Source organism: Drosophila innubila (genome assembly GCF_004354385.1).
Source record: "Drosophila innubila isolate TH190305 chromosome 2R unlocalized genomic scaffold, UK_Dinn_1.0 1_C_2R, whole genome shotgun sequence".
Lineage (NCBI taxonomy): Eukaryota > Metazoa > Arthropoda > Insecta > Diptera > Drosophilidae > Drosophila > Drosophila innubila.
This window is the reverse complement of record NW_022995374.1, coordinates 14,232,848-14,255,184: the sequence shown is the minus strand read 5'-3', so window position 1 is coordinate 14,255,184 and position 22,337 is coordinate 14,232,848. Positions and strand designations below refer to the sequence as shown.

The 22,337-nt window shown below is 36.0% G+C and overlaps 2 protein-coding genes across 3 annotated transcripts in view; one reads left to right on the top strand and one right to left on the bottom strand.

Annotated features, from left to right (window-relative positions):
- The window catches only part of LOC117784260 (probable nuclear hormone receptor HR3), a 39,774-nt gene extending 17,963 nt beyond the window's left edge, over nt 1-21,811 (top strand). Inside the window, exons 1-9 of one of the 2 annotated variants that reach the window (XM_034621948.1) lie at nt 351-553; nt 18,847-19,074; nt 19,179-19,347; nt 19,431-19,600; nt 19,659-19,762; nt 20,447-20,593; nt 20,670-20,913; nt 20,984-21,134; nt 21,206-21,811. In XM_034621948.1, coding sequence (XP_034477839.1) covers nt 424-553; nt 18,847-19,074; nt 19,179-19,347; nt 19,431-19,600; nt 19,659-19,762; nt 20,447-20,593; nt 20,670-20,913; nt 20,984-21,134; nt 21,206-21,326 — 1,464 coding nt within the window. In that variant the 5' untranslated portion in view covers nt 351-423 and the 3' untranslated portion in view covers nt 21,327-21,811. Of the gene's footprint in view, nt 1-350; nt 554-18,846; nt 19,075-19,178; nt 19,348-19,430; nt 19,601-19,658; nt 19,763-20,446; nt 20,594-20,669; nt 20,914-20,983; nt 21,135-21,205 lie in introns of those variants that run through there. The other variant, XM_034621949.1, reaches the window with a different exon arrangement.
- On the bottom strand, nt 17,803-18,681 carry LOC117784261 (proteasome subunit beta type-6-like). Its single transcript, XM_034621950.1, has 2 exons — nt 18,592-18,681; nt 17,803-18,534 (listed from the first exon to the last, which is right to left on the bottom strand). Exons 1-2 carry the CDS (start codon nt 18,628-18,630, stop codon nt 17,899-17,901), a joined length of 675 nt encoding a protein of 224 aa, XP_034477841.1. The 5' UTR covers nt 18,631-18,681; the 3' UTR covers nt 17,803-17,898.
- Nucleotides 21,812-22,337: the final 526 nt, after the last annotated feature.

The following is a 22,337-nucleotide window of genomic DNA, read 5'->3' as shown; positions in this document are numbered from 1 at the left end:
CACATATAAAACAAGTAAAACAAAACAACAAACTTCAAAGTGCAATAACAAAAAAAATATAAAACAAAAAGAATACAATATATTGAATACCCCTACCCTTGGGCAACCCTACGCCGTAAGAAAATCAAGTGCAGCTATACAATAAATCGGAAAAGCGTTTACTTTACCCTAGTTACATAATAATAACAACAACAACTGGAAAATTGCTGCGAAAATTGTATCTAAGCGATTGCAATTAAGTTGACAACACACACACACGGGCTATGTAGCTGTGTGTGTGTTAGTGTTGTGCGTGTGTGTATTACATATATGCAATAATAACAAATACAAAAAATATAGATAAAAGAACAACAACAACAACAACAACTCGAAGAAGAATAATAAGTAAAAGTTGTGTGGCAAGCGCTTCGACGTCCTTTAATTATGTATACGCAACGTATGTTTGACATGTGGAGCAGCGTCACTTCAAAACTGGAAGCACACGCAAGTAACTTGGGTCAAAGCAACGTGCAATCGCCAGCGGGACAAAACAATTCAAGCGGTTCAATCAAAGGTAAACTCAACATCCGACAACATCAATTCAGTACCAAAAAATGTACTTTTATTAAAGTAAATCTTAAGAAAACTCTAAATCATTTACTTAGCTTTAAGATGCTTAAAAGCTGATGAATGCTCAAAAAGTTCTATATTTCAAATTCGAATATTAAGCTAGAAAATTAAATAAATAGTCATGTGTAAAAAAAATAACTAATATAAAATTTAAAAATTTGGATTCATTATAAAAATTATTTATTTGAATAAAATATATATATATATGTAGAAATAATGATTAAAAACTATAAGAATTTAAGAATAGGTAGTTCCAAGGACACATACAATTTAGAATTTAATTATTCAGTTCGAAAATTAATTAAATAGTCATTTATAGAAGTAATGATTCAAAAATCAAAAGAATTTAGGAATAGCTAATTCCAAGGATACATAATAAGCTGAACAAATTATTAAATTGTCATATATGATTGAAAAAATTGAAGAATTAAAAAATAGCTTAATACTAAAATACCTAACAGAGCGTGAAAGCTTTTGCTTTTTTTACCTTTAGATAAAAATGAAAAAAGATATAAAAATTCACTAAATATAAACTTAATGTATTCTTAAAGTTTTTAATTTGAAAACTTTAATCAATAAAATGTTAAATTAATTGATTTCTGACTGCCTATTTATCCTTAAGACCTAAGTTCACTTATCTACTGAACGATAAATACCCTGTAAGCAAGGGTAGCTTTGACTCTACAAACTAAGAGTCATCTAATGATTTATTTAAAATGATATCAAAGTTACACACTGACTGCTTTAATTTTATGTTAGTTAGTTAGTCAGTCAGTCGGTCAGTCAGTTGTTTGGTTGGTTGCCTGCTTGCGTTGCTTAGCTGATTGAGTGAGAGAGAAGGGAAGTTGTCGAAATAAATTAAGCTGGTTGCTGTTGCCTCGTCGCATCGTCGCGTCTCGTCGTTGGCAGTGAAAGTCACTTGAGACATGAGTTTCTCAACAGCAAGCGGAATTATTGTAGGGAAATCCACGAAATTCGTAAATGAAGAAAGACGCAACGCAGTAACAGCAACAGAAATATTACGAAACATTATTGCACACAAGCACATATATATATTATCTCTCTCTCTCTCTTTCTTTCTCCTGCTGTCTCTCTTGTGCTTTGTGTTTACATTAACAATTAAACTAATTCGATATGGCAATCAGTTTGCTGACGAGTCACCTTCAATAAGCCATCATGAAAGAGACCCTTTTTTCATAGCTGACTCACAGATACATTTTTACAACTTGTAGATACATTTGCAATAGGTGCAGATACACACACAGACAAAGCAACTGGCAAATTAAAATTCGCGCGCCAGCAATAAAAAGCGATATTGTAATGCCAACAATTTCTTTTGCCTTTTTATTTTCTGGCTGTACAATAAAATTTATATAAATATACTTATATTTACAGTATGAATTTGCAATTGTATTTCTATAGGCATTGTTATACCCTGTAATGTTGTCAATAATATAATGATGTTGTGCAGATAAAAGAAAAATAATTACATACTTACCTGGAAATATTTTTAAATAAGTGTATTAAAAAATTTTTAAAAGTGAACTTCACGATTTTTCAACAAATTAAAATTTAAAAATAAATGGAATAATTAATGTGGAAACAAATTAAAAGGGTAACTCTAGTTCGAGCAGATTTGCCTAGCTGAATCTTATTTGTTATGTGTGTAAAAAGCTTGTTGGCTATTTTCATTTTCATTTATTTATTCGCCATTTTTATGAATTTTTATTGTATTTTACACGATGCGTTGGCAATTTAAATGTATTTTTGGCTCAATGCTTCCAATAATATATATTTTAACATATAAGTTATATAATATATATAGTTATATTTATATATAGAGTGCATATACCGATAAAAATATAAATATTCGATTCGTATTGAAAATTGTTGCAATTATTGCAGCTTAACTATTGCCTCGTCTCGCAGTTCTCGCCTTATCAGCTTGCGGGGCAGAAAGAACTTTGCGTTCTTTGACCTCTCAGGTCAGCGGGGTCAGCGGCCCAAATGAATAATGAGCATTTGTCAGGCTTTTTGGTTTTATGGTTAATGCGTATTTCTGGGCTATCAACGCAGGACGCCCGTCATAAATCTTAATCGCCGGCTCTCAATCTCTCTTCCTCTTTATGCTTGTTTGTTTGTAAACCTTTGGGTCAAGCAAATGGTCGTTTTACCCCACTACCCACCCAACGACAACCCCATCGTCAACAAGGAACACCCCCAATCCGAGAACTCTCCTCTGCAAGTCAATCAAAGCGCAAAAGTTGCGTGTGCTGAAACTAAACCTAATATTTAACATTCTGTGAACATTTACAAGCGGTATACAAGCTATAAAACAAGCATACATTAGAGCATTCATTAATTAGAGAACTCATTAATCGCACATTAATATCTAATGCACCAAAATGGAATTTATAAACTTAACAAAAAGACGAGCTATAAAATTTACAGAAATTATTATGTGACAAGTTACATTAGAGTACTTATTAATTAGAAAATTCTTTAATCTCGCATTAATCCAAAGCGATTAAACGTATTTTATAAATTTGACAATTTTATTAAATTAAATATATATGAAAGTTTAAATAAGAGAGCTCATTAATCTAGCATTAATATTTATTATTATTAATATATTATTAATATATTTACCTAACAATTAGGTAATGTTTAATGGTCGAACTATTATATTTTTCATTATAGCGTTATCGAATTTATTAATCAAAATTGAAACTGAAATAAATTGAGTTATACTTTCCAATTTTATAGATGCATCTTATAAGATCTTAACAAAAAGGAATAAAAAAAAACATTTTTCATATGACAATTTTTGGAATTTGGAGGTTATGTTAATAACTTTTTTTGGATCATGAAAACTTGATTTACTAACTAAATTTTATCCGAATTCATCATTTTTTTTGTTATACAATCTCTAGCGTAGCGATTTTTATGTTTTATTTATTATTGTAGGGCCCATAAAAGTCACGTTTTGTTAGAGTGTTTACACTTCGTTAATAAGAAATAGTAGCATTTTATATTTCCCTTTGTGACTTGTTTTCACTTTGTTTTTCCCCAAAAGTCGAACAATTAAAAGCCATCAAATAGCGGCAACTAAAACTGTTTTTAGACTGCTGCGTGCGTTGCGTGTGGATACAACTTTGTCAGCAGCAGGGGGTGAGGAAAGGAGGCAGAAAGGGAGGAAGGGAGAGAGGTAGGGTTTCCTAGGGATGGTTATAGAGAGGGGAAAAATGGAGGGAGGCCCTAAAGCGCCAGCAAAACTCAACAAAATATGCATGCAATTTGCTTTTATGACTTCCGCGACAGCAGCAGCAACCACAACAACAACAACCACAACGACAACGACAACAAAAGTGATGGCAACTGTTGTTTTATTTTCTTTATTGAAATTTTCACTTTGAGTTGTCTTGTGTTTTGCCAAAAAGGCAACAGGCAACTCTGCCGACTCGCTGCTCTTCTCTCCTCTCTCTACCCCTCTATCTTCGCCATTTGTCGCACGGCTTTTGGCACTCGGTACTTCATAAAAATACAAAATGGAAAAAAAAGTGACGACAATAAAATGTGAAACAGAAACAGCAAACAGATAGTACGGTACAAAGTGAAAGAAAGCGGCCAAAAAAAAAGCAGCAACAACAGCAACTATAACAAAAAGCAAAACAACTAAAGAAGCTAAAGATTCGTTGTCGAAAGTGGCTGGCGATCGTATGCTTACACCCCTGCACCGCCCCTTCCGTATTCCCAGCCCCTGCCCCTCTGTGGCGGGGGCAGGCCCTTGCGGCACAGTGCAAGCGAAAACCGTCAAAAATTCAAAGAGAAACACCAAAAAAAAAAAAAAAGTTGTCGTTCAACGTTGTTGTTGCTGAGTGAAATGCTTGCGTTGCGTTTGCTCTTGTTGTTGTTGTTGCTGATGATTGTGTAGTCTAGGCACACACACACACACACACTCGTAAATAGCTTGCAGGTCGTTCCCTAGCCAGCCACCACCCACCCAGCTACCCCCCTTCCCTTCAACGTAGCCATAAAAACTACATGCGATAGTGCGAACGCACGCTCACAAAAACTAAAAGGCAGCGCATTGTTGTTGTATCTCTTTCTTTCTCTCTCTATCTATCTAGTTCTCTTTATACACAATGTGTGTGTGTGTGTGTGCTTCGTCAAACGGCAAGCAGGCAAAGCACAATACAATACAACACAATCATCAGCAGCGTCAACATAGTAAAAGTCTAAAATCGACAAAAAATTTAATTTTCGGCGGTCATTCACCCGAACAGATCCATACGTACTCACACAGCGACAAGAAAGCACAGACCCTCGCTCTCTCCCACACGCGCTCTCTCTGCCGCTGTCTCTCTCTCTCTTCTTTCGTTCAGTTTGTGCGTGAGTGCGTGCGTGCGTGCGTGCGTGCGTGCGTGTGCGTGTGTGTGCGTATGTCGCTGTTATGCGGGAGCGTTGACGCGTCGACGTCATCGCGACGCATATTACAACATGCGAGTGCCAAAGGCAGCAGTGAAAGGTGGAAGGGGTGGCAGCGGGCAGCAATCGAATTCGCTTTCACACACACACAAACAATGCGATGCTTTCTATGGCTTGACGACTCCAACGCCTTCGTCAGCGTCAGCGTCGCTGTCGCTGTCGCCGCTAGCAGAAGCTCAACTTATATTATTATTTACGCATAAATTTATGGAGAGCAAGTGAGCGCTGCTGAGAGTGAGAGAGCGTGAGAGTAGTGTTAGTTTTGTTATTAGTTTGCTTGCCTCTGTCATAGATACACTGGAACAAACTAATTAAAACTAGAAATTTAATTGAAACAAGTGCTACAAATTAATTATAAAAATATTTATAATGTTAAACAATTTAAAAAATAATTAAAAAATCATATAATGAAAATAACTATTATATAATTAATTATTTTGAATAATTATAAATTTGCCGCACTGTATGTGAGCCTTTGTTTGTGTTCGTCATTTCACAATGGTTGCGTGAATTTCCATTTGCGCTTTTGTATTGTTGTTGCGCTTTTAAAGCGCAAAAGTCTAGAAGCCACTTGAATTTAGCTGTTTGCCCTTTTTGGCATCATTTGTTGGCCATAAAGCAGCTAATTTGATTTTTATTTACACGCCATATGCATGTTTTAACAAATGTCTCAAATATATAACCAAATATTGGAGTGAAGAAGGAGAGAAGAGTGGGGAATCAATTACTGGACTCCCAATACACACACAAAAACACTTATAAAAGTGGGAATATTTCCATTACTCCGACAGCTGTTTGTAATGTGTTCCTCTTGCCACTGGGAATACTGGGCAGCTGCCTCTTCTTCTTCCTTTCCCCAATTCTCTAACTACCACTCAGACTCAAAAAAAAGAGGAATTTCTTCATTTAATTTTTGGGGGGGTTATGGAAATTCCAATTGATATATGGCACATGCAAATATTTTCAAAACTTTTGACTTGTTTGCAAACAAATAGAGCAATTTTCGTGTTTTTTTGTTGTTGTTTTCGGGAAGTTCATTCGCTTTTGTCCCAGAAACAATGTAGAAACCACATTAGTTTTTATTCTTTTTTTTTTGTACGATAAATATGGAAATTTTTCATTAAGTTTGCGGCGAAGCATTACAATAAAAGGCAACATTTTAAACCATATACCATTTTGTATACCCTATTATTAAAATAGCTGTAGAATAATTGTAAAAGAATAGCAAAACTATTTTATAATTATAAATATTTTAGCAGCAGAATAGTACCATAATTATAAATTATGTATTATTTAAATTCACAAAAATTTAGTAAAGTTTATAAAGCTCCGTCATACCCTTTAAGAACTGTTCGGTTTCTAAGTGTAAAGGTCATTGAACCTATTGAAATATGTTTCTAATGCTTTGTAGCACTTGTCGTCAAGATAAGCCGTAGACATAGTTTCTATTTTCTTTTGTATATTTGGTTAACTACACCCAATAGCTATAAGGGCTATCTGACAGTATTAGTAAGTTTTACGATAGAGTCCACCAGTGATTATTCAGATTGTTCGCAATGCTATTAATACATTTTGATTAATGATTAGAAACACTACATCATCAAAATGATAATATCATTGAATTTTTCATTGAATTGGCGTCAATCTGTGGAGTGTTATAGACTTTGTTTATTGATTGTCAATTGCAGTTATCTGCTCGGTCAATTTCTATAGTCTATATGGAAAATGTGCAAGTATATATATTAAGTATTTAGTATTTTGAGATAAGCTAACCACAAATGTGTGTCATAAGGCCACAACTTCAATGCTATTACACAGACAAGAAAAAGGAATTGAAGTAGTCAAGTGATTACAGCATTAACTTGAGAGTATTACAAACAATCAGTCGAAATGTTTACGAATGCGACACAAAAAAGAAATGTATAGTTAAAAACTGTAGAGAATAAAAGTAAACTCTCTTCAAAGATCCAAACTAGCTACTGAGAGAGCTTCAACACTTTTAATGCAGTTCTCTCATTCAAAACGTTTACGAAAGCAACACAAAGAAGAAACCATAAGGTAAAATATTTAACGATAGCTTCAACTTCAAAAACACTAAGTTTTTAATTATCACACATTGGCCCCGTCGAAAAAATGCACAAAATTACCCAACAAATTTTGGATGAATGCATTGCGAGTGAATTGAAGAGAAAGAAGAAGAAGAGGCAGAATTGAAATTCATGCATATGCATAGGCAATAATATTATTCTAGCAATTATCTGGCCAGACAAAATGCAATGCATCAGTGGCCCCCACGGGGCCGCAAATACATACATACATATGAACATACGTATAGTGCAACACAGAGTGGTGGATGGGGACACAGAACCCGCCACAGCCACAGACTCGCCACAGCAGCAGCTGCTGCTGCGTATCTTATCTATGCAACTCTCGCATAGTATTTAATGTGCGTGAGTTTGACACACACACACGCACACACATACAGATAAAGATACAGAGATACCTATAGATGTGTGTGTGTGTGTGTGTGTGTATGGACAGCAAATAAAAGATTGCATGTGCCCCACAATGCAGCTACGAACAACAAATACCCAGTGGGAACTGCTGAAAATGCACAGAAGTTGTTCTTAAACTTGTTTATGCATGTTACTGCAGGCATGGACATGCTTAAACAAGTTCTTACATGCACACCTAACTAAGAAATGCAAGAAGAATGTGAGCTATCATGATAAGGCTTGTGCTGACAAGTGAACTATATGGTAATGCATTTCCTCATCAATCATCATACATTTTCCGGAATATAAAGTCAGGGCATGAGAGAGAGCGTTTAGTTTTCATTAACTAAAATGTATACCAAAGAGAAAAACCTTTTTAATTGTCAATACTTTATCTTTTGAAACTTTTAATTTCATTTAAAATACTGCATGTAAAGTGCATGCATGACAAATGTACTCCCTAGAGAAGTACATTTTCATGCCTGTCAATTTTAAAGCTAATAGCTAGCTAACTATTATCATACAATCAAAAGGGATATGTTGTTAGTTTAGGCTCAGTTTGAACTCCCCCTTGATTAAGTATACGAGCTGTGAGCCGCAGCATAAATACTCGTGTACATTTCAGCAAGTCCCACTGGGAAATGCGAGTCGCGCCAAATGAATAGACGAATATATTTGTTAAAGCTGTAAGTGTAAAGTATGTATGTGTGTGTGTAGTTTGTGTGTGTGTGTGTATTTTGTTGTTGTATGCGCTGCACACACAAAAATGCAACTCGCCGACAAGTTAGAGGCGAACGAGCGCCGCCAACAAATGCGAAAAACTGGGACAAAGTTGAACAGACGAGCCAAGGACGGATATTAGTGCGCACAGTTGCATGATGGAAGCGATGGCAACAACGTCAACAACAACAGCAGCAACAACAACAGCAACAACAACAGCAAAGTTGGAAAAAAAACAAAATGAATGCCTTTTAGTTTTGTGTGTTTTATAGACTCTGCTGCTGCTGCGGTTGTTGTTCATGTTGTTGCTGTTGTTGTTGTTGTTGTTAGCGGCTACTACTGTACATATATATATATTTACATAGACATATATATATATACATATCTGTAGTAAATAGTTTCTATATACAGTGTATATAGTTTTCGGTCTCTGCGACTCGATTTTTGTGATTACAATTTGCATGCAACGTCAACGACTTTTTTTTTTTCTATTTGTATTTGTATTTTGTTTCTTCTTCTCTTCTATTTTTTGTGCACAGCCAACGGGGCGGATGACAGCAGAATTTTTCGTGTTTTGTTACTGTTGCAGCAGCGGGCAGCAACAACAATTGATGCTGCCGCTAGTTGTGGCATTCATTGTTATAAAAAAACAGAGAAGAGAAAAAAAAATACAGAAAAATTGCGCATACGCCGCGTTGTTCCTTCATTTGTTCTGTGTCGGTGCAAAACTATCAATTAGGCGCTGGCTCGCTAAAACCAGTTTTTCCACTGCATGTTGCATTTTCTTCTTTTCAGAATTTTTCGCGCTTTTCGCAAAACAAAAGCAGCAACAACAAATATCAAACAACAAGACAACTTTGTTAGTTAGTCAGTTACTTGGCTTTAGTTGCTTTTGGCCAAAGTTCGTGTTCAACTTGAAAAACGAATTGTTGTTGCTGCGTTTTTCGGTTCTAGCAACAATAACAACAACAACAACAACAACAGCACTTAAATACCATAAATAATTGGCTATTTAAGTGTAAATCTTGTTGTCGTTGTTATCTGTTGTTGTCAGCTGCTGTTGCAAGTTGCGCAAATGTAATGCTAAAAGAGTCAACTTACGTGGCTTTGTGTGTGGCTTTTGAGGTTGTCAAGGTATTTTTTTTTTATTTCGTTGTTTTTTTTTGTATTTTTGAGTTGAGTTTCATTTATGTCGACGCTGTTGCATTTGAAGCCGTGCATAAATAATGCATGGGCCTACTTTTTATGGGGTGGAAACATGCCTCCACGACACACACGCACACACACACACACACACATACACACACTCAAATGCACTTTGTACTTATGCTCTGTTTCATTGTTTTGCGGCTTTGTTTAGTTGCTTTGCATTAGAATAGCAATAGCTATAGGGTTTTTCAGAGGTCTTTTGTAATATGTACTCAAATATTTTACGTACTTCTATGATGTCATTTGCACACTGCACAATAATTCTAAAGAATTTCCATTTTGAGAAAATTTATATAATTTATAGCTTTCCAAAAATTACAATATTTTAAAAAATATTTTGCTTGAAATAATATGCGTATATTAACAGAAAAGCAATAAAATTAGAAAAGCGAAAAAAAAGTATTAAATTTACTGAATTTAAATATAAAACATTAGGATGTTTAAGTAAAAGCTGACAAGGTCTACAAGACGTCAAGAGATGACGAATACATTATTAAAATGAACAAGGAGGACAGAAAAACTGTACAAAAAAAAAATAAGTAAATTAAATTAAAAGAATGAAATAAAAAGAAATTAAAAGAAAACTCTAGGAATTAGCTTAAGGACAAGCATAACGTTTATTGAAGAGATAAATTCTTAAAATGATAAACAAAAATTTGGATCTCCAAGAAAACAAAAAATAAAGTTAGCTTTAATATATATTATTTTATAAATATTATAAATTCAAGCAAATATGAAATCGATATAAGAAATCTTGCTTTATCCATGCCCACTTAAATCACAGTATCAACAAAATTCAAGTGACCATGGAGGATATGTGAAGCTATTAACAAGCATATTATGCAGCTTAAACAAAATTTTAATGATACATAAAAGATATAAATTCAATGAAACAGCACTAAAGTCAACATGATAAAGAAGCAGGAAGCATATGAATTGGCAAATTGAAATGCTTTGATGAAAGGCATTTAATGTATACAAAGAAAGTGGCTTCAACTTTCTGTTTGTTAACTGTTTATTATTCACAATTTAATGAATATTTATTATACTCCTCCACATGCCATTTAAAGCCTGGACAAAACGAAGAAAGAAGTTAAAAGTTCGATTTGTATGCATGCAATTTGTACAGAGAAATTTCATACATATGAATCATGTGACGAAAATGTATCTTAACTCAAACACACACACACATACAGTAACACATTCGCATCAGTTGCTCAGTTTTCACTGTCACGTGTGGCGGATACGTGATTTTTCGTTGGAGAACAATATATAACGCATACGTCATGTGTACACTCATCTTAAAAGTAAAGATAACTTAAATTATGCATACGAAAATGCAGCTAATCAAGCTAGTAGAAACAAAACAGTATAATAATTAATACTTAACTTGGCTTATTACAAAAACTGTTATTACATCATTTGTGTGAAACTTGTGTTCTTGCTTCGTTTTCATTTGGCTGTGAAATTTCGTGGGTCAATCAACTTTTGGCCAAAAAGAACATACATATTTGTGTTGTTGTTTCGTATGAGCCAGATCTTTGTTGGCAACAAAAGCAGAAAGCCAATAGCACGTAGCAGGCAGCACGCACACAGTGAGTAAGCGGGACAGCGAGAGAGATAGAGAGGGAAGGGCAGATAAAGAAGGCAGCAGAATTCTGGTGCGAAATGTAAACATTACACAAAAATGCCTGCGTTGGTCATCAACTGCCAAAAAAAAAAGTAAAGAAAGAATAAAAAAGAAGCAGAGAAAGAAAAAAAGGCCATTGACTGCAAAGCACGGTTAGGCCTGTGACTTTGGCATAACTGCGCGTAAATTAAAATTATATTATTATAATGATTCTGCTGATTATTATTACTGTATTAAGAATGAGCATGCGGACAGCGGGCAGAGGGAAACGTGAATGAATTTGATGCTCTTTGCTAATTCTAACGGCGTCTTCATCAAACACACACAAAAGCATATGCAAATGCGTGTGTGAGCAAAAAGAAAGCGCCAACATTACGTAGCCATGCCAACAACATGCTAATACCGCTGCCGCTGCCGCTGTCGCTGCCACTGTCGCTGCCTCTGCCTCTGTCGCTCTCTAACGGCATTTTTATATGTATTTCTTTTCGTCAGCCGGCTTACCTACACCCTTCCCTTTTCACTTGTGAAAGCTGCTATGAAACGAGTTTTTATTTTAACGTGTGCACCAGAGAACTGCAACGGGTATGAAATGTTCGATCATACTCAAACATTGACTCGAACCCGTTATGATTTTTTTGCTTTGGTTAAGCGACAGGAGCGGACCGTTCGAACTGAGCGCTCGGTTCGTTCGCTCAGTTCGAACACATTGCCAGTTTGTGTTCATGACCGTTTGTGTTTGTTTGTTTTTGTTCAACCACGAGCATTGACCGAACCGGCAGGCTGACTTGATTTGATGCTTACTCATTTTGTTCAAACGATCAGGTTTGGGTATGGGTATGAGCAAGGGTAGCGGTTTTGGGTATCTAAATGGGTATGGGTATGGGTATGCGAATGAGTGTCGGCTTTTGGGTATGCAATCAGGTATGGGTATGGGTGTGAGCATGGGTATTGGTTTTGGGTATCTAAATGGGTATGGGTATGGGTATGAGTATGGCCGTGCGCATGGTTGCCTGCGTTTGGTTATGCAGGCTTGCAAGCGAATACATACGCGTATGTTTTTTTTTTGTACTCTTGTTAGTAAGTTGGTATTAAAATTATTATTGAATGGCAAAATAAATTTATGACAAAGAAATAATAATTGAAAATATATGAATTGCTTTATTTTGAAAATAATAAAAAAAAAAACGTGTTATTATTAATATATATTATTTTTGCTTTTTTAAAATGAACTTATGCTTAAAGTATTTTACTGACTCCATTTTTTAAGTAAATTAAACGAAGGAAATTAATTATTATTAACTTATTTCTAGAAGTTAATTTTAAGGTTTATTTAAAATTATTGACGAAACTATACTTGTTAATTTTATTTACCTAATCCTAAAAGTTATACTTATTCAAGCAAAAGTAAAATTTTATCTTTTCTTAGACCTGTACAATACATACTATTTCACATACACATTTTACCCATTTAGATACCCATAAACCGATACCCATACCCATACCCATACCCATACCTGATTGCATACCCAAACGCCGACACTCATTCGCATACCCATACCCATACCCATTTAGATACCCAAAACCGACACATGTTTTCACACCCATACCCATACCTACCCAAGTTCGAAGCATACCCAAACCAAAACGTGGCTTTGGGTTTCGTCACAAACGAACCTCAATCCGGTTGAGTAGTTCGTAAACAAACAATCACGCTCGATACTAGATCGTAAACAGAGAGGCGCGGAACCTGATCGAACACGCTGCGCCCGAGTGGTTGAGTTGATTTGGTTGAATTTTCTGCACACATGTTCGATCATACTCGAACATACCCAATGCAGCTCTCTGGTGTGCACGTTAACTTGGGCGCAAAGAACCAAGCACACACACGCACACACACACACGCACGTGCATTAAAGAGAGAGCGTGGGCAAGCTTAAGCCTAACGCGCTCGCTTATTCGCTCTCTCTTTGACAAGCAAAGAGCGCGCGCTTTTATAGTTAAAGCAAAGAGCAGCTACAAAAGCTGTCTGTCTGTCTGTTTGCCTGCCTGTTTGTATAAGTGTGTCTGTGTGTGTGTTTGCTTTTAAAGTTGTGAGTTGGCGCTGTTTTATTATTATTATGAGCTCACGCTCTCGCTCTCGCTCTCACAACAGCAGCAGCAGCAGTTCAGGCTGTCAGGCAGGCGGTGCATTGACCCCACAGCTCGCTGACCCACTTACGAAGCTGCTTTTGCGAATGCGAATGCGAATGTGTTGCGCTCGTGCCATGGCCCGAACGTGTATTTGCTTCGTGACAACTTGTGCAATAGCTGGCAATAGCAAATACAGCAATAACAACAACAACAGCAACAACAAACAACTGCCCGACTGCGACTTCATTTGACGCTAGCCCTCTCTGCCGCTGCCGCTGCCTCTGCCTCTGCCTCTGCCGCTGTCTCTGCTTTATGGTCTGTCTCGCTAGCTTTAAAGCTGACTGATATTATGTAGCTTTTTGTGAGCTTGTTTTTTTTTTGTTATTGTTATTATTATTTTATTTGATGGCGCTCTCGTTGCAGTCGAAAAGTTCAAACCAAATGCAGCTCTCTAGATTTGTTTTTTATTGACTTATTTTTTTTTTTAAATCTCTTTTGCATGCGCACTTTTTTTTCGCACATGTCGCTGCATATTAATTTTCGTTGTATATTTTGTTTTTATTTTTTTCTCTTTTTTTGTGCCTGCACTTGCAATAAAAAAGAACATATTAATTTTGACTTCTGGTTATTGCTGCACCCAGCGGGAAACGGCAAGAAAAGCAGGCGAAGAAGAAGCAGAAACGGCACAAATCCCGCAGGCATGCAAAATAAATTGCATATGCAAAAATATTTTCGCCTTTTCTTTCCTCCTCTTCTTCTTCTTCTTCTTTGCTTGTGTGTGTGCATTTTATGTGGCCCATTCAGAATTTTATTTTATTGTGCATTTTTGCACAGCGTTTAAATAATCGTTTTGTGGAAAACTTGTTGGCGAATTGCGGTTTACACTTGCGGCACTTTTTTTTATTTGTATTTTTGTGCTTTTCTTCCAGCAACTACAGCAGTTAAATTAAATATTACTTGTTTTGCTTGCAGCGCATATGGTGCGTATGCGTTATTTTTCTTTTTTTTTTGTTTCTTTAATTTGTCGCTTATGCGTTAATTTCATTATGGAAAATAAGCAAATTGAATTGAATCGAATTAAATAGTCAATGGTCAATTTTTTAATTAATGCAAAAATCTTATTGCAATTATAAAAAAATATTTGAAGTGAAATCTGTTCAGTTATGGCTTTATAAATTAATTGAAGGACAAACAAAAATAAATTTTTACTTCATTTTACTTAAATGATTTCTTTTCTGTATAAGTTTTTTTCAAATAATTTGTTCTAACAGAAGTTTGACTTTATGAAAACTAATTGTAATATTGTATAGTTAGTTAACAAATATATCAATATTGTTAATTAAAATTCAGACTCTAAAATTCAGGTTTTCCTAAGGGAATGATCCGATTATTCTGGTTTTTTTTTTGTATATTGACATATTATAACATCTGTACTTATGTATGTATACATTTATGTACATATGTATAGGTGTATGTGCCTACATGCGTACACAGACAGTTATTTTACGATGACAAATACATTTTTGGCAAATATTTGTCACTTTTTGGAAAGTATGTCATTCAATTATTTGCTTTTGATTGTGCTTTAGTAAATAAAGTTCTACAAAGCAATAACGAATGTGAATATGAATACGAGTACTCGTACTTGTATTCAAACTCATACTCAAACTCATACAGCTGCTTATATTATTAAGCAAATATTTGGCAACATTATTGCATACATAAATTATGTATTTATGCCTGTTTGTATACATGAATTTCATGGCATAAACATCTTTTAGTCTTTGAAGTTCTATTGAAGCTTTTAGCAGTTTACAGTAATACAAACAGCAAGAAATAAATGAAAAAAAAACCTTTTGTATATTGATGCGTCTGCATAACGGTAAAGTTGTCAGCTTGTACTTGTCTATACATGTCGTTCCTCTTATCGGCCTTTAGAAAGCACGCACGTACACGCATTTACAGCTAAAGCTAAGCCGATAAAGATAAAGATTTACCAACATACAGTTAGTTAGGAAAGTGTTTTGTCAAAATAAAAATTGTATTTATGGTTCTTAGAAAATGTTAGAAAAGAGAATAATAATTAACATTCAATTCAACTATTTAACTAAAAAAACAAAATTGTGAATTTTTATTTTGTCAAACCGCTTTTTTGAGTAACTGTATGTATTTACTTCTGTGTGTCGTTCATATTTTTGGTTAACGTCTCGCTTACTGTACAGGCATTTTGTAATGTCTGAGAACGTTACAAGTTTAAAGCGCTTTAAGCAATGCTCAAACAACAGTCGTACGAAAAAGTTAACGGACACCTAAAAACACCCACCCATCATACACCTCCTCCACCCAACAACCAACACCCCCTCGCCGACAGTCGACGTCAGCCCGCTGGTGACGACACACATTTCAAAATAAAAATAAAAAATATTATACACGTAGAGTGTCTGTTGCACTGTGCGCTCTTCAGCTGCGATTGCATTTGCTGTGTGTTAAGAGAGAGCGAGAGAGAGAGAGAGAGCGGCAGTAAGAGAGCGTAACAACGCATGCGTTTAAGAGCACACACTTAAGAACAAAGAGCGCTCGCCTGTGAACTTTCTTTTCAATATGTTTTTGTCTTTTCATTCGCATCGCGCACTCACGAGAATGAAGAATGAGAATAAGCGTGAGTGTGTGTGTGTGTTTGTGTGTGTTTGTTGTATGATTTGTATTATGGTGTGTGATACTGCCGTGTTGGAAAAGTTCATTGACACTTGAAAAACATTCAGTCAGTCACTCACACAGACACATGCACAGACACATACACAGACACAGACAGACGTCTCTTACTCATTCGCTCTGACGCTCATCAACTGTCACACATTTCTCCCAATGCAGCAGCAGCAACAACAAAGCGACTTGGCACATTTTTCAACTGCAACGGAGGCTGTCTACTCTGCTGCTGCTCTGCTGCTGCTCTGCCGCTGCCGCTGCCTCTGCCTCTGTCGCTGCTGACTGCGTCTGTGTTTGTCTGCTTTCGGTTCAGCGCGCATCTTTCATCCTCGTGGGTAAATAACGCAAAGCGTTGGATTACACAGTACGCTCAGTTCGAGAGCAGCGCAAATGAATGCGGATTCAGCTGTTGCGGCAGCGGCATCAGCAGCGACAGCGACAGCGCGAACAGGAGTGGAGTGCGGGTGGCGGAATGCGGAATGCGGGTTGCGGGGAGTTTTGTAATCAATTGTGGCCCAGTCTGAACATCAAAAGCGCTGCCTAGAACCAGTTCTTCTCTGCTGCAAGTGCATGTAAGCATGTATGTGTGTGTGTGTGTGTGCTGCAGATGATCAGCATGTGTTGTTGTTGTTGTTATATGTATGCGTCTTGTGCTCTCTTTTTGTTTGCCGCCGCGCAGAAATTACATCATCATTGAAAAGGATTGTTGCTTGCTGCGAGGGAATCCCAACAGCTGTCGCTCACACACACACACACACACACACCCTCACACAACAATTTAGTTGAACTGAAGCTGTCGCTGAAGCAGCTTCTCAGTCCCATTGTCTAGGCAAACAAGTGGCTTAAGGTACCTTACTCTTTTTATGCCGCGCTGCACTGGAAGAAATTTCTTGTTAGGCGTGAAGCAACTTTAAATTAAAAAAAAAAAAAAAGAAAACATCATAAATTAATAACTTTAATTGTCAATATTTAAGCATTAACTTTAAAAATATACAATTTTATATACTCATTTATAAATTAAATACAGCTAAGTTTTATTTTTCAGATTTCTGTATTTATTTTCAAACAATAAGTAAAACATTAAAAAAAATAATGTAAACAAATTCAACTCTTTTCACATACATTTTTCTCAGTGTGCGGGTTGTTATTGCGTAATAAGTACTTAGTTCTTAGACGAATCTCGTATTGTTAAGCGACGACAATGGGCAACCTACTAAAACCCAAGTAATAATCCTAATGGCGCATTGTAGCAAATTGTCTACCACGAGAACTTCAATTTGCATTACTTTTGCATAGGGGCCAAGAGGCCAAACGGTTACATTTAATGGTCTTTGAATAACTCTAAGCACAGACAGTTAGCCCTACATTTTTGTAGGGGAGCAGGCGGAACAAAGTATTACCGGAACTAGCAACAATACAAATAGGCCTCTGCAGATAATTCACTTAACAATTGTTCTTTTATTACTCCTATGATATAGTTATGAGATATTGTACATAATGAAGTGTTTAGTTAGGGTAGCAACTTGTAGATGATGGGAAATATTATAGGTGTATTGAAAATTTTCCAAGAAAAATAGTTCAAAAATACAATATAGATTTAAAAAAAAAGAAAAGAGTTAAGATTTTTATAGATACCCTTAATATATATAAAGTATAGGGTTTCAAAGCTGGTATATGAAATCCATAGTTTCAGTTTAAGATAAAACATGCGGAGAATTAATAAAGGAATATTTACACAATATTACATAGTATTGGAAAGGTATAGAAAATCGATATTTTTAAATCTATAGAGCTGAGAAGAAAGAAAATAAATAATTCAAACAGTAATTCGGAATCTTTTACAGATCCTTAATGTTAATTAAATCTGTATAAATACATAAAAATTTGGAAAAATGTAAAAATCGTGAGCTATCATTGTCCAAATTCTAAGTTCCACATCACTTTGTTGGTAACTTGACTAATGTCAGACTCATGTTTGCAGATAATACCAGTCTTTATACCTTCCCTATCGATAATGCCAATGCGAACCACGCCTCCGGAACTGCAGTCGTGTCCAATCGCAAGTTTAACGGCATCTATAGCAAGTGCCACAGTCTCATCTAATGGCATGCCCGGATAATATTGGGAAGTGACAAATCCTTGGATATAGGTCGATCCAGAGCCGGCAACTGAGAAGGGTTCGCGTATACAGAGTCCACTAACGGGTACACTATAAACCTGGCCGCCCTTTCGCTTATCCCAACCAGCCACAATGACGCTGGTGATTTTTGAACTGCGATTCCTATAGATGTGATTGCGGAATGTGAGGGCCGCATCAGAGACAAGCATTGGTTCGCCCATAGCGATCTCCAAGTGGTTCATTAAGGAAGACACTTCCTTGGCCAAAGCCTGTGTTTGCGAAGCCGAACCACTCCGACAACAATATATATTATCCGTGATGCGAGTTAGCTTATCCGCCAATCGATTCGATACATAGTTTTGGCAGCTAGTCCTCGAATCGGCGGCAATAACAACTCCGTCATCATATTCAATGGCTACAATTGTGGTCTATTGATGGAGGAGTTTTGACGGAGTTCCATCTTAATTTTAATATGCTTAACTTACCCCAGAGCTAATGCCATTACCTTTGTACTCAGTTTCCATTTTAAACGCTATTCAAATTTGTTTATATAAATAAAAATATTCTATATGACTAGAAACAAACTTTACTATTTATTAAAAAACAATGACTATTAGTTCTTAGCTAACTAAGAGCTGTTTTCGTAACATTTGAAATTCTTTATTTATGTAATAAATATAAATATTATTTTTAAAAAATTGCACTAATTAAAAAATTACCTTTTTTATTTATTGTTGCAGCTCAAATTGAAATAATTCCATGCAAAGTCTGTGGCGATAAATCATCGGGCGTGCATTACGGCGTTATCACCTGCGAGGGCTGCAAGGGATTCTTCCGGCGATCGCAGAGCTCCGTGGTGAACTATCAGTGTCCCCGCAATAAGCAATGTGTGGTGGATCGGGTTAATCGGAATCGCTGTCAATACTGTAGACTGCAAAAGTGCCTAAAACTGGGAATGAGTCGTGATGGTATGATGCAGGCAGCCACACAAGCAAAAGATACAAAACTATCTTCAAAATACATTTGCCACTATCATTAATATTCTTCGTATTTACATTTGTTTTTTTTGCAGCTGTAAAATTCGGCAGAATGTCCAAAAAACAGCGTGAGAAAGTTGAGGATGAGGTGCGTTTCCATCGCGCCCAAATGCGGGCTCAGAGCGATGCGGCCCCGGATAGCTCCGTGTACGACACACAGACGCCCTCTAGCAGCGATCAGCTGCAGCACAACAACTACAACAGGTGCCGTATCTCACAACATAATAATAATATCTGTGCGATACCCTAACCCATATTTATGGCATTTATTTGCAACTCTTTCACAGCTACAGCGGCGGCTACTCCAACAATGAGGTCGGCTATGGCAGTCCCTATGGATACTCGGCATCGGTGACGCCCCAGCAGACCATGCAATATGATATATCGGCCGATTATGTGGATAGCACCACATATGAGCCGCGCAGTACAATGATCGATCCCGAATTTATTAGTCATGGTATGTCTTAAATTATCTTATAAGATATTTGTTCTATAATTATTTTAAATACTTTCAGCGGACGGCGATATCAATGATGTGCTGATCAAAACTCTGGCGGAGGCGCATGCAAATACAAATACCAAACTGGAATCTGTGCATGACATGTTCCGAAAGCCACAGGTGTGTTCAAAGACTCAAAATGGGAGCAGTAAATAGGCAGGAGATACATTTTAGGAGTATAACTAAAAGTCGCTTTGACTCGAGAAATGTTGTAAAACTACGGCCTGGAATCTATTATTATGATAGCACTGAGAATAACATAAATACTAAAGAAGAACTGAAAAAATTCGGGAAAATTCTACTTAGTTAAGAATAATTTTAAAAATCTTTAGTAATTTAACACCTAAAGTTGAACATAATTTGCAAAGGAACCGAAGTTGGGAACACTTTAGAACATCTCAAAAGTATAATTAAAATTGCTAATTTATTTTTGATTAGCTGAAATAAAACTGTATAAGAGATTAAAATATTTTTAAAACTGTTAAAAAGCGGAGAATTCAATCGAAAAATTGACGAAGAAATAATGCAGAACTCTGAGTCTTATATTTAAAAATAAGAACTGTACAATAATAATACTCATATGGAACTGTAGAATAGCTGTTGTTTTAATCTATTTAAAATCTTTCAATATATACTTACAAGTTATAAAAGTCTATTGACGAATGCCTTACCATGAACCAAAATTCAATTCTAATATCCAATTTTGTGGCAAACATTATAAAAACAGCTTTAATAACTAACCACACTACATTCTTTTTATGTGCTGATTATAATCTAAGCTCTCTCTTTGTTTTCCAACACTAGGATCTATCACGCATACTCTATTATAAAAATCTGGGCCAAGAGGAGCTCTGGCTGGACTGCGCCGAGAAGCTGACACAAATGATACAGAATATTATCGAATTTGCAAAGCTAATACCGGGCTTTATGCGACTCAGTCAGGATGATCAGGTGAGTAAACAGCTAACATATAATATATATTAAAATACAATACAAATTTAATTGATTTCATTATGTTTTCAACTAGATATTGTTGCTGAAGACGGGCTCATTTGAGCTGGCGATTGTTCGCATGTCCCGATTGCTAGATCTCTCACAGAATGCTGTGCTGTATGGCGATGTGATGCTGCCACAGGAGGCATTCTACACATCCGATTCGGAAGAGATGCGTCTGGTGTCGCGCATTTTCCAAACGGCTAAATCGATAGCCGAACTCAAACTGACTGAAACCGAACTGGCGCTATATCAGAGCTTAGTATTGCTCTGGCCAGGTAAGACACCTAAATACATATTATGATTATGGAATAGATACAAAACTATAATCATTTCTTCTGTCTGCAGAACGTAATGGAGTGCGCGGCAATACGGAAATACAGAGGCTTTTCAATCTGAGCATGAATGCAATACGGCAGGAGCTGGAAACGAATCATGCGCCGCTCAAGGGCGATGTAACCGTGCTGGACACGCTCCTCAATAACATACCCAATTTCCGGTTAGATCTCAGATATATATATGTCCAGACAAAAACCCATTTTAACTGCTTTTTCTGTTGTATATTTTAAGCGATATTTCAATTTTGCATATGGAAGCGCTGAGCAAATTTAAGCAACAACATCCGAACGTTGTATTCCCAGCGCTGTATAAGGAGCTATTCTCAATAGATTCACAACAGGATCTAACATAACCAGAGCCGATCTTTATGGACACATCAGCCGGTTCTGTGGCCGATGTTGCCGCCGGTTGTCCCCTGCAAATACTTGCAACGGCAACTGCAACGGCAACTGCAACGGCAACGGCAACATCACCCGGTCAGCAACTGCAGCTGGAGGACTGAAGCGGCAAACAACAATAAAAGCAAACAGCAAGCAACAAACAACAAAACAAAACAGAAACAGTAACAAAAAAAACAACAACTTTATCATCATTTAAGCTAGCATACAACCAAGGATGTGATCCTGGCCGAGGACTCACTTAAAAGCTACAAACAAAAACAAAAACAAAACAAATGAATAACAAAAGCAAAAATATTTCAAAAATATTATATATACTTTTTTCTAGACAAGAAGAAAAACATAAAAGAAGAAGAAAGCACAGGCTAACTAAATGAAAAAGGAAATAACATTAAATACATTAAAATGTAACTCAGTTAATCTTTCGCTTCATAGACAAGAAACAAACATATACAAAAAGTCAAAATGCATTTTAGCAAAAACCGAAAAAAAAATACAAATTAAAAACATAAACAAACGCAAATAGTTTTCCGTTCTACAACACTGCTAAAATAAAAGAGAAATAAAAACAAACATAGCCACGCCCTCAGCCCTCTAGCCAAGTACTTAATAATCAAGAATTTTATATTTCGTTGACAAACTTTTAGAATTTTTGCGTTTTTTAACTGAGCTCAGCTTAATTTTCTTCCTACCTACCTCCCCCCTCAAGTCCCCGCCCCAAAAACACCGCTAACCCTCTAGGTTGTCTCTGCCTTTTGTTGTAAACTAAACATGTGTATTATATATACAATATATATATATATATTACTATATATAAATAATGAATATAATCATTTATATATTATCATTTTTTATACATAATGCAAACAATTTTTGTAAACAAAAAGAAAAAAATAAGAAATGGAAAAAGCAAAAAACAAAATCGAATATCTCGGAAAAATGTGTTCTTATATAATTATGATTAA

Excerpts from the sequence above, each read along its gene's own strand:
- LOC117784261 (XM_034621950.1), bottom strand. The coding sequence starts at position 18,630 with ATGGAAACTGAGTACAAAGGTAATGGCATTAGCTCTGGG. Across the intron at positions 18,535-18,591 it reads GTAATGGCATTAGCTCTGGG|ACCACAATTGTAGCCATTGA; the intron begins GTAAGTTAAGCA and ends CTCCATCAATAG.